At 39.8% G+C, this 12439-nt stretch overlaps 1 protein-coding gene across 50 annotated transcripts in view; it reads right to left on the reverse strand.

Moving 5' to 3' along the window:
- The window catches only part of EPB41L3 (erythrocyte membrane protein band 4.1 like 3), a 147878-nt gene that overhangs the window by 16390 nt on the left and 119049 nt on the right, over nucleotides 1-12439 (reverse strand). For 16 of the 50 annotated variants that reach the window (XM_085539695.1, XM_085539690.1, XM_085539686.1 and 13 more), the window contains exons 11-13: nucleotides 11534-11709; nucleotides 8738-8958; nucleotides 307-360 (exon numbers count right to left, since the gene is read on the reverse strand). In XM_085539695.1, the coding sequence (XP_085395821.1) occupies nucleotides 307-360; nucleotides 8738-8958; nucleotides 11534-11709 (451 nt within the window). Of the gene's footprint in view, nucleotides 1-306; nucleotides 361-4966; nucleotides 5534-8737; nucleotides 8959-11533; nucleotides 11710-12439 lie in introns of all 50 variants that reach the window. The other 34 variants (XM_085539664.1, XM_085539663.1, XM_085539660.1 and 31 more) reach the window with 5 other exon arrangements.

Raw genomic sequence — 12439 nt, forward strand, 5'->3', positions numbered from 1 at the left:
GAAGCACCAAACACCAGGACATGACCAGCAAGGTAGGCAGTGTTTGCATGGGTGATGCTGCTATCATCCCACTACCTGCACAAGGCAGTGCAATCTCAGCAGCCTCCAGATAAAGTACAGGAATAAGATGAATGTGAAGGGTGCCCTGAGAACTCCGTTGGCCAGGGGAAGCTTTCACACATGCACAGAGTGGGGGCCCTACACTGTAGGAGGAGACATGCAGTTCAGCACTCATGCCTGGGGTCAGGGAGAGATGAAACCAAAGGCTCTCCCCTTTGGTAACTGGGGGCCATTGGCTGTACAAACCTCGGTGGCAGTGGTCTCACCATCAGCTGCAGTATCCGTCTGCTCACTGTCAGTCTATTTTGTTAGACAAGTAACCGGGTTCCGAGAGGAAGGCAGGAATAAAGAATAAACCCATCTCATCAGTACACGCAGGCCACACAGGGAGCCATTAAATTCAACATCCCTGTGAACTGCATTAGCATTGCTTTTCAAACCACGCACAAGTCAAAGAAGCAAAATAAAAGTGCTATATTAGTAAACAGAACAGACTCAGAGGAAGACTCAAGGCGTACTGTACACAGTATATGGCTTTACTGTAACAAATTTTTAAGCCAAACAAAACATTACTGGAAAAGTCTCATTTGGATAGTAATTTTTTTTTTTTTTCTTAAGAAAGCCAGGTGGCTTTTAAAAATCTAAATCTAAACTAAACTAAAATAAATAAATTAATGTTTTCTAAACAAACTTTTCCTCCCAAAATAATTTTAAAAAAAATATTATTAATCAAATTTTTGTTCTGGCCAATAGAGATTAATGCGGTGTTTGATCCTTTATCTGGAGGGGGAAAAGATTATTAACAAAGCAAAAAAGCTACTTGAACAGTCACCTGACTTTCAGCCCCTCATTTGTACAGAAGTTGTCTCGTCTCCACATTTACACACTATGAGGCTGTCTGCATTACCAAGGAGTAGAAATAACCATAGCCCCCGCCTGTCTATGGAGTAGTGGTAGGGCTCAGATCCCACTTGGTTCCAGTAAAGAGCAGCTGATATTGTTACCGACAGCAAAAGGAAACAAAACTGTCATTAAAAAAAAAATCAAAACACTTCTCATTCCATTTCAGAATATGAATAAAAGCAGGAGAAAAAGAAAAGTAACTCCCTCCCCCCCAACAACACTCACTAGGTACAAGTGATAAAAAGGAAACAAAGCACAGCATTGCTCAGACTGATCTGTCCCTGCTTTGTTCTGGTAGAACACTGACACCATGAAGAAGGTTTCAGAGGAGAACTCATGTCAAGACATAAATCAAGTGTAGGCTACTACAGGCTGGGAAGATAGCTCGAATGATTGCTTTTGATGTCATATAAGGTTGCAGAAAACTATTAAGCAAAGAAAATACTCCCTGATGCCCCAGAATAGAACATAAGAGTTGTTTTAGCATCAGTGGAAGCTCTTATTTTGATTACTGTCTTTCTGTGGTCTTCAGATGAACTGTACATCTCATCCTCAGATCACATCAACATGAAATGGGAGAAATAGGCAACTAAGAGACATGGATGCAGTCTCACTTTTAACTCTGCATTTTTATCTTCTGTCATTTTATGACAACTGCAGTGGTTCATAAAGACACTTTTTTGGATATGTTTTCACTGGCTTTTTCTTTACCATTCCTTTCTTCAAATAATTTGTAATTGTGCGACAGGCAGAAAAATAAGCAGATATTCTGAACTACTGGGTAAGTGTACAAATACAAGCTAGATGCAATTTTTCAAGCAATAACTACTCACTAGACTGACTGCTTTTGTTTTTAAGTAGAACTATACTGCCAAAATAGTGTACTTAGCCAGGCAAACTGCTTTCATTAAAGTGTCACAAAAAGTTTACCTGAAAATTGTTTCTTTATTAGCAAAGAAGTTTCCTTCTTTGTAAAAATATGGCAGTATGAAAAAAAAAACAAACAACAACCAACCCAATGCATTGTCACTCCTATTTAACAAAAAATAATTATATAAAAAAGAGGAATTGATGAATCTAGGCATCTAAAAAGAAACAAAAGATTTTTGTCAAGACACGTAGCGTCTAGCACATACTTTATATTTAAGAACTTGAAGTTGGTAGCATTAGTGAAATATTAACAGCAATGTTAGCTGGGTACCAACGGAGAACGTAAAAAAACCAAAGAGGACAGATCATGTCTGACTGCACAGACTTCCTCTAGATGCATTGTTTAAGGGAGGATTGAGCTCAACAAGGTATGAGACACTGACTGTAGCTCTTTTAAGTGCCTCCTGCATCACTGTGTGCAATATGTTGTGAACTGAAAGCACAGTTTTTTTGAGGGAAAAAGATTTTACTTCTTTCCCCAGAACAGCAATACAATCCTAAATAAGGCGTAAAACTCAGGTTACAGTAATGTACATGTCTGCTAACAAGCCAATCAACAGCCACAGAGCAGAAATCGGCATTTCTGGGTCACTTGAAGTGAAGACTATTTCAGAGCAAGGAATGGTGAATTAAGAGTCTCAGAAATGCAGGTCTCCTTAGGAGCAAGAAAGGTTGGGCTCAAATCAGACGGGCTGCAGTGCAAAAACAACAGGCAGCTGCTGCTTGTGCTCATGGGCATATGAGGGGCCGGAAGGGAAGAGAGCAGCTACCTCCTGAAATGCTGTGGCTGCATGTCCTCGAGTTTGTGATTGTTAACTGCTGTGATTTGTTTTGCCAATGTAATGCAGACATGCCCAAGTTTAAAACATACTCACTGTCATGCAATGTTTTGAACAAGAAATGCCCCCCGGATTAGGCACAAGTCTGTGTTGTCTGCCAGAAAGCACTGCCAGAGTAATCACCTTCATAAAGGAGCTACGTTAAAAAGTCTACTTTGTAACACTTCCAAACTTCACTCATAAAGAAGTGCTCATATCTGAAAGAAGAGCAGACAAATGCATTACATAAATGCTGCCTCATTCTGGAGCTGGCACTGTATTAATGCTGCTCTTTCTATTAGATTAATTCAAGTGCAGAGCTAATGCAAATTGAGACATAAATGCCATTTCAAAGTGAAGACACGAAATGAGACAGCAAAATTTGGGACACTTTTAATCAGAAATTGCATCTTATTACTTCTTTGTTAGGCATTACGGAGACAAAAGTGTCTAAAGACAATATTTTTGCAAGATAAACTGATGCAACTTTTGGCTTTCCACAAAAAGTAAAAGAAATCCTGCACCAAGTCATATCATTGTGGTAGATTTCACAAACATTTAGACACACAAGGTGTTCACTGGAGGAAACCAGTGCGATGGCATAGACCAGCAGCCAATACAACTTTTTACAAATAGCCAGCTGGTCAGCAAGTATCTGAACTGGTGTTTCCACACACAAAGCAGAACCATACTTGTGCATCTGAGGAGAAAGCAAACAGGGAAAAAAAGAGAAAAAAGTAACCCATTATTTTATCCTGCCCACAAGGAGTTTCTAGGCACCAGCAAAAACAGAGACCAGTAACTCTGTTACTTAAACGAACAGGTTCCTTTTCTTCTTCTGGATATATCACCATGTTCAGTGCCCTCAGAAACACTACAGATTCTTCTTCTGCAGTTGGTTTATCAACTGTGATGATAACTGTGGTGACTTGAGGCAGTGATTTTGGCAGTGATAATTTAACACTGCAAATGTTAACATTGCCCACGTGGCATGCTCTGGTAGCAGCTGTACAACAGCTGTTCCAATGTGAACTCTCACCAATACACTGGATTTAAGTATGGGAAAACGATTTTACCTGAATAAGATTGGGGACTGAGGCCTACAATCCAGATCCAGGTTTCACTGGACCAGAAAACCCTTTCTAGGCTTGTGCCACAGCTGATGGCTTCTTGCAAAAAAGCTGAGTCTGCTTCCATTTCAAACACTCTGAAGTTGGTAAGGATGTTCACTGACTAGCTGTTTATATAAACATACATACATATGCATGCATATATATGAGGGCTGCTCTGAAAGTGATGTCTCCTATTTCAATGTGTTGGCCCACGATGTCAGAGGTGGTGGTATGGTAGCAGAGGTTGAATTTTTTCACCAGTACTCCATTACATTTTGGTGTTGTGTGACAGATGGCAGCAGAGGGGCAGTCTGAAAGAATGGTGTCTGAAATGGAAATGCGTATGAAACAAAGGAGAAGATTTGAATTTCTCCATGGGCAAAATTGGCACTCATTGACAGTCACAGATGCTTGCTGAACATTAATGGAGTCCAAACAGTGGACATGAGCATAGTGAGGTGGAATGTGGTGCATTTCAGCAGTGATGACAGAGACAGTGGGTCACCTCTGCTGGTACATTTATTTACAAGTGTGGCATGCAGGCTCTTGTTCATCACTGGTGAAAATACACAGCTAACAGTGGTGGTTACATTGAAAAACGGTGTTTTGTAGTGGAGAATTTGCTCTATCAGTGTTATTGTACTCTTTGTATCTGTAGTCATTTCCATGGAAATAAATAGGAGGCATTACTTTTGGAGAGACCTACATAATTATGCATGAAATTGTACTTCTTTCCCTCTATTTAGACTGCTATTCTAACACACCCTAGTGTAAAGACACAGGAAAAAAAAGAGAAGCATCTTGGGTCGGATGCTTCAATGCTGACTGGTGACAATTTATTTAGCAAAGGTCACTTTGCATCAGCCATCACAGTTTGAACCAAGCCACTTACACACAGTGTTGTGCCTAACCCTGGGCCCCAAGCTGCACTCCCAACACAAGAAAAAGGATAAAATAAATGAAAAAAAAAAAATTAATAAAAAGAAAAAAATAACCCCAAACCAAAAACATCCCATCCCTTCTAACATATCAGCACAGACAGAAATGAGGCTCTGAAAGTAGGACCACTACTGCAGCAATCTAACACTGGTTAGGACTGAAGCACTGAACACAAAAAAGAGTGTTCGATGCCGAGGTACACACCTCTTCCTCTGAACTGTCACTCAGGTCATTGGCAAGTGAGGCACTCAAGGAGGCCGCCTTGGGCTCCAGGTAGCAGAGGCACATAGCCAGAGGAAAGGAGAGAGTGAGGGCATATGGCACTGAGAAAGAGGCAGAGAGCAGAAAGAAAAAAATGAAGAGGAAGCAAGGCACGAGGGAAGGAGAGCGGATGGGAAGGTAATGCTGCACGCTGGCAGGCAGGAGGTTGGTTTCGGAGAGGTTAGGGAGCGACAGGTAGCCATCATCATCCAGGAGGGAAGGGAATGAGTCAGGAAGTTGCAAGGAGAAGGAAAACAGTGTCCCGCCTTTGCCGGCTTTTTGCTTATAGCCGAAAGCCACGTCTTGCTCCACAGAGCAAACTCTCCCTTTTCTGTCGGAGTCCGGCTCTACCTCCCCATGCTTTGAAGCACCCTCTCTGGGTGACTCGCAGCCTAAGGGCTTTTTTCGAGCACTCTCCTTGCATCTCCTGCGAAGCTTGGCTGAAGATGCATGGGGACCAGGCTGCGGGGACGGCGAGGAGTGGTGTGAGTCAGTGCCAAGAAAAGGTGGCTGGGGACAGAGAAAGAGCAGCAAACAAGGCGCAAAAGCAAAAGGACAAAAAGAAAACTGTCATTAGTTAATTTTCTTCCGTGATGATAAATAATATATATATATAAAATCATAAACAGCATCTTAACACTACAGCTTTTAACCAAGTTAAATTTTGCACGTTTCCATGCTGCACACCACATGTATGAGTGAATAATGGTTACAGCTTACAAAAGGCAATGTCTTATTTCAGCATTTGTCTAGTCATTTGCGATACACAATTTAAATCAAAATCCTCACAGCTATATGTGGAGGTGATGGTGCTGCTAATTTCCACCTACTGTACAATGTTCTTCAAATCATAGGGAGCTTTCAAACATGAAGTACAACAAACAGGGGAACATATTCCTAATATCAACAGTGCTTGAGATGCTGCCCTTACTCGAGTCATGGGGAGACAGAGTTGGGGCCACGTGATTCCTATCTATGCCTGGCACAACACCATTGATAATTATTAAAATCTCAAGGATTTTAAAATCTGTGTGCCCAAATTAGTGCATTACAACATATGAAAAAATGCCATATCCAAAAACTAATCCAAACATATTCTGCTTTTGGTGGCAGATAAATCTATAGGTCAGAAGAAATGGTATGTTTGATATCTCAACGAGCAGCAGTTCCTCAGCCCAACTCCCACAGCCCATGCACCCAGCATATATATAATATACCTGCTGCTTCTGCTATGCATTTTACTGTAATCAGTAATGACTACCAACAAGCAGGCTTTGTTTTAGTGCAACACTTGTAGGACATTCAACCATTCTTTAAGATAACTCAAGGGCAAAAAGAGGGACGTAATTCAGGAGGGTACTTGCATCTAGCTGACATACAACACACTTCCTAGCAGACAGCCACAACTAATCTTCAAACACAGTCACCACCAAAATGCCCCAGCGCCACCAACCTGTCTTGCTGCTGATGGAATTTAGGCATTTTGGCCAAAGTCAACCAGGCACACTTAGGAGAAGTGACAAACTGGCTCACTGACCAAGCCAAATACTTGAGCTGCTTCACTGCCTGCCTTCCTGCAGAGCTTACCAAAGGCATGTCAACTGCCTCACACTCCAAACTCCCAGGACCAAAATGACTTCAGAGCCAAAATAGCCTTTATCAATTTGGTGCCAAATCTGAGCCAGTGAGCTGGATCTCAATTTTAGATACAGGTGGCATCAAGCTAGCTGCTAAGCCTAATCTTTACCAGGCATCCCAACAGCAGGAATGTGATTTCAGCCCAAGGTTTACATACAGGAGTCAATTCCCTTCCTCCTAATATTTTGCTTCTCTCTCTTCCTTAGCAAGAACAGTTCACATTTTGTTTTATTTTTAAAATAAATCAATCAGTTCAGGCAACTTACATTCCAGAAATCAGCAACTAAAACCAAGCCTAACTTAAACAAGTATCTTTGTGAACTTAATGCAGTAAACTTGAGCCAAAATCTAATGCTGATGGACTCATGGGACTTTGTATGAGGTAAATACACAGAACTTCTCTTCATGTTGTAAAGGCAAAAAAGCCAAAAGTAAATTTCTTCTTTGCTAATGCAGACTATTCACATATGGACATCTTTGCAGCATTAATATTTAGAACAATGAATAAGAAGTATGGATAAAACAAAGAAAAAACATCCTGGTAGAAAAAGTGTAGGTTGATGTATATATTCTTAAACACGAATATGATTTCAATCATATCCTGTGTTTCTTGAGACTACTCTCTTTATAATGAATGACAAACTTTTGACAGGTCCAATGTGAAGCAGGACTAAGATCCCTCTATAATTACTGGACTGAAACTCTGTTAATGGGTGGTTTAAACTGAACTCACCTTCTGGGGAGTAAAATTCATTCATTTGTATGTGTTTAAGAATCATCAAGATGTTTTCCTAGCTCTGACTATTTCTAGCCATCTACAAGGAACATGTGATCTTTGAAATACAGCTGAACCTCTCCATTGACCTAAATTAACAAACATTCGGAACAGAATTAGTTTCAACTGGATATTTTATGCATATTTGATTTTCTTCCATGTTTCTCCATGCAGAAACTAATGGAATTTCAAAGAGACTCTAGTTAAATTCTACAGAGATTATCTTCTTAGTTCTACAATTGCAGGAAGTCTTTGCTCATCTGCAGTTTTGGTAATTCAGTTCATTTCTGATTTTTGTACCTTAACTGCAGCTCTTTACTTGAGGACCTGCACCTTTCACACTCATTATGTGGTAAGACTCGAAGTTCAGACTCTCAGATTGGCATTCATGATCAGTTTTGTGAGTATAAAGGACTGAAGTTTCTTCCTCACAAATGCAGAGCATAAATGTTGATTAGTAAATCTGTTCCTTAGCAAACTTTTTACATGATATCCTATATTCAATTCTCCATATTGTTTTTTTCTCTTCAAAGTATGAGACAGAAGGCATTCTACACAGTCTTTTCTCATTCTAACTCACTTATCCTCACTATCATTCTTAGAAATTCAGCATCTTCTCTGTCTCTCTGATTTACTCTTCTTAGAATCCACATCTGTGCGTGTTACTTATATGCAGTGGTGGTGGGATTGAGCTTGGAGACAGACAAGCCAAATTTAGCAACTGAGTAGAGAGAGAATCATCAATAAAAATTGTTTTCTTTAGTGAAAACTTCACAGTAAAGTAAATGCTTTTGTAAGCCAGATAACTAGCTTATAATAGTATGCTAATGGCCAAAAGTAATAGGAAAAAATCTCATTGAAATATATAAAAACAAATATGCTGCTATGGAAAAGGAATGAGAAAAATACAACAGTTTAAAGAACAGAGCTATGTATACAGACATAGAACTAATCTGTTGCCCTGACAAAAAATAAATATGTGATGGACATGCTAAAGTCAAACTACAACTGAAGACCAAAAGAGCAAAATATGCATGTCTAGGCTATTTCTGGATCCACTGTTCAGTGGATTTGCTTCTCAAAAAGTACATTCTGAGGCAATAATTGGCTTTTAAATCGTATGAAATGCAAAAGGATTATAGAAGTATTGATTCAAAACATTTAGATGCACATACATATACTGTGTATATTCTACATTCCTCTAGCTGCAGGAAGTATCTTCTCTCTCCCTAACAATTCCGTGCTGGTCCGAGCACTCTTCAAACAGATCAGTTTAACAAAGAAAACCCTAAGAACTCTACCTTTGTGTCATGGCGTACTGCTGAGATTGGGGTGACTTCCTCTGCTCTTTTCTTTTTGCCTTCTTCATCATCTTTCTCTTCTTCTGCCTTTTTCTCCGGAGTCACAGTGGTTATCAAATTGGTCTGAGAGATGCCCTTTGTTGTGGCGTACTGGCCAGTACCAACCTCTGCAGCAGACACAGAATCCTTCATGTACATTTCATGGTTTTCATTCACTGATGCTAAAAGCAAATATTTAAAGAGGGAAAGTCTGAAATGGCTTTTGCTGAGAAGCTGCATAAAATTAAAAAGCTGGGTTAGTAAAACATTCAGATATTGCTGAAAACAAAGCTACGTCTCGTGTCAGGATACCAGAAGCATGTGCATACATTTAAATAAACTGTTTACTTGAAATAAAGCTTTTAACTTTCATATGCATAAACATATATTATGGATGCATATACACACATTACTGCAGCTAATGTGCGCGTTACACAGTTGTTAAATGTTAGCAAGCCATTGCTACTGTAGTAAAACATCAGAAAAGAATAATGCATTGCTATATATATCAGGCAGGAAACATATGGGAAAACATCAGCCTTTGGGAGGGAAGAGATTTTTTATTTTTTTTTTTAATCTGTCATTATAGAGCAGTACAGATCAAATGCAGGGTAAATAATGCACTGCACTGCAGGAAATGACAGTATTGATATAACACACACGAAGCATCTCAGAAGCAAGAAATCTGATCTTTCTATTATCAAGTATCCTGTCAGTTAAGTGAGCTCGATATCCTAAAAAATTCTGGGAAGTCATGGTATTTGATTCAATGGATAAAACCAGAGTTTTCTAGGATGTAAATGCTCGCTAATTCACGGCGCTTAACCGTATATTAAGGATTTCAAAATAGAGTAAATATACAGATAGAATGTAGTACAAACACTAATATATACCCAGATCCTGCTCTTTGATCTGCAATTAATTACTGATTCACTGGGATTAATCAAACGTGCAAAGTTACTTGCATGTGTGGCAAACCACAGGGCCAGGATCACAGTGTGATTAATCATGATGCAGAACATTATTGGCATGTTTGTGTTACAGTAAAAAGATTAGTGAACAAATCATAAGCATTAATTTAAAAAAAAAATAAAAATCTTTTCCCCATTTGCACTTAGGCAAATTACCATAATAAAAACCCAGCAGAGTCTAACAAATGCTCAGGAAAAGCTTTCAGATATTTTGCCTCTTGGGAAAGAGCTTAGGAGGCGGAAGAAAGCAAAACAAGTAAAGGGAGACATCTTGTTTAGATGTTACAAACAAAATAGTGCAGAAGGGTAATTTCTGCTTTGAGACACATGCATAGCAATCAGGTCACCAGTTGCTTGGTAACAAGCAAGAAGCACATCAGAATTAGAGGTTTCCAAAATAATTAATGACAAGCAGCACCTTTAGGGGGAGAAAGGAAGGCTTGTCACTACTACTTTTAAATCAATGCTTCCCCTCTCCCTAGCATCAGATATATTCATTGAAACTCGCTGGTAATATTTGGCAGGAGAATTTTTTTTTTCTTTTTTTAAAAAACAGTGATTCTAAATTTAGTCTCAATATTTATTTTTCTTTTTCTACAAAAATGAACTGCAACCTATTTTTACTCAATAGCTGACAGTAGCAGCTGATGAAGTAGATGAGACTACACATCACACATTGGCCTAACCTAGAGGAGCAGTAAACCTTGATTCCATGAACCACAGAGAAAGTGAGAAGGAGGGGGACCTGCTATTAACCTGCCTATGTTATTTTCCATCTTCAATGCTCAAAAGTGTTGTTTGTAAAAAGGGCTCATCAGACTAAGACGCTCATGTTATTACTCTATGAAGGAAAATAATTCATCTGTGAATTTAAATACATACTTAATAGAAAAACCTGCATATGAAACAAAACAAAACAAAAATCAAAAAAGAGGCCAAATTAAACAAAACCCAAAGAATTACTCTTGTAAATCCTGACAGAGTGCTGAAGTCAGACTTGCTTAAGTGAGAAAGCCCCAGTCTGGCAGATCTGGTACTCCGTCCTTTTCCCAAGCAAGAAAGTGCTTGGCAGGGGTGAGCCCAAGGAACAGGGCCCATGAAGAGCAGGGACCCAGAACACCCTGCAGGCAAACACTTTGTAGCTGCAGTAGCAGTAAGTTTAGGACATTATTTATCTGCAGCTTGCTTGTGGCAACCCACAGACTGCATTCCCCATAATACTGTCAGGTCTTGGTGTCAGATCTCTTTTCTCTCTCCTGAAAGGGAGCAGAAGTCATGACACAAGGACATGGCTTCCTGCTCATCTCTTTGGGGCTCACTGGCTTCCCAAGTGGGAGATGGCTCCTGAGAAACCACTGCAGGCAGTCATTTCATAAAAGGCTCCAGGACAACAGAGAAGATGCCCTGCTGAAAGTCAGCAAGCTTTTTAGGACCATCATCTAAGAAATTTCCCAACGGTTTTACCCTCTACTGCCCACGTGAACACTCCCACTACAAGATCTCATGGACCTAATTTCCAAGTTCAGACAACTGTTCCAATGCAGACAACTGTTAAGTCGTGTTTCTTTTCCCACACAAGCTGTGTGCTGCGCAGGCCATTAGTAGCACAAGGGCTGGCTGTATTGTTACAACCTCCATCACTGGTATGTAGTTAGCGTGCAGGTACTCACATACTCCTCTCAGCAGAAGCTCAGGGGATATGAAATTACAAGAAGTTTACATCAAATTTAAAGCAGTGACCATCACGACTGTAACTTCTGAGCAAGCCAACTAAAGAGGACCTTACCCCCATCCAAGCTGCGAGACATTGTGTAACGTTTACTAGAAGACCGCTCAAAGTAAGGTGCAGGCCGGTCTATGAGTGCACTGGCTCTTCTCGTCTGAGCCTGTGTCCTACCGCTGTAGCGAAACTTGGAGCCCAGCGTGAGGAACTTCTTTGGAGGTGCTTCAGGTAGAAGGAGCCTAAAACACACCGAGCGCACAGGGATTACTTCACATCCTCCAAAGATCAGCATACTACTTTTGCAGGAGGGAGAACACCATTGGGATCTGCATCTCACAGGTCTATGCCAAAAAAGGAATCAAATAATGCCTGATATATAATACTGTAAAATCTCTAAGCTAAAGAGCTAAGAATTTAGTGCAGGATTCATTAACAGAGGTGCAAAATTTTTCAGGTGAGAGCCTTCCCACCCTCTGTATTGCGGCTATTGAGTTTGCTGAAGAATCCATTCTCCTGCTATGGAGTTTATGCTTTAGAAATGGACTTTCTACTAAAAACCAGAAAACATCAAAAAATGTACAATTTCATTTTAGATCTTGTGATACTAAGTTGACATTTTATAAAAAACGTACAGAGAGATTGAATCAATAATTTTAGAAAAGGAGAGAAATTCTTCACTTATCCAGATGACTTGAGAGGGAATTTTAAGTACTGAACACCTATTTTCAGGTTGAACACCTATTTTCAGGTCTTCTTAGGTGTCAAAAAGGTAGCTGTATATGCATGGTTGTGAAATCCCTCAGTAAAGCAAAAGTCACATCAATGGGCTGGGGACTGTAGGTGACCAAAAAATATACTACATGTTACTGTGTCTTCATCTGTAATTAAGTCAACTTCTTTTTTTTCTTATTTTCACTCTTATACATACTCCCTAGTAATTTTCCATATACATTACTCTACCTAGACAGA

Source organism: Coturnix japonica, chromosome 2, assembly GCF_054131305.1.
Source record: "Coturnix japonica strain WE chromosome 2, WE-NBRP24, whole genome shotgun sequence".
Classification (NCBI taxonomy): Eukaryota; Metazoa; Chordata; class Aves; order Galliformes; family Phasianidae; genus Coturnix; species Coturnix japonica.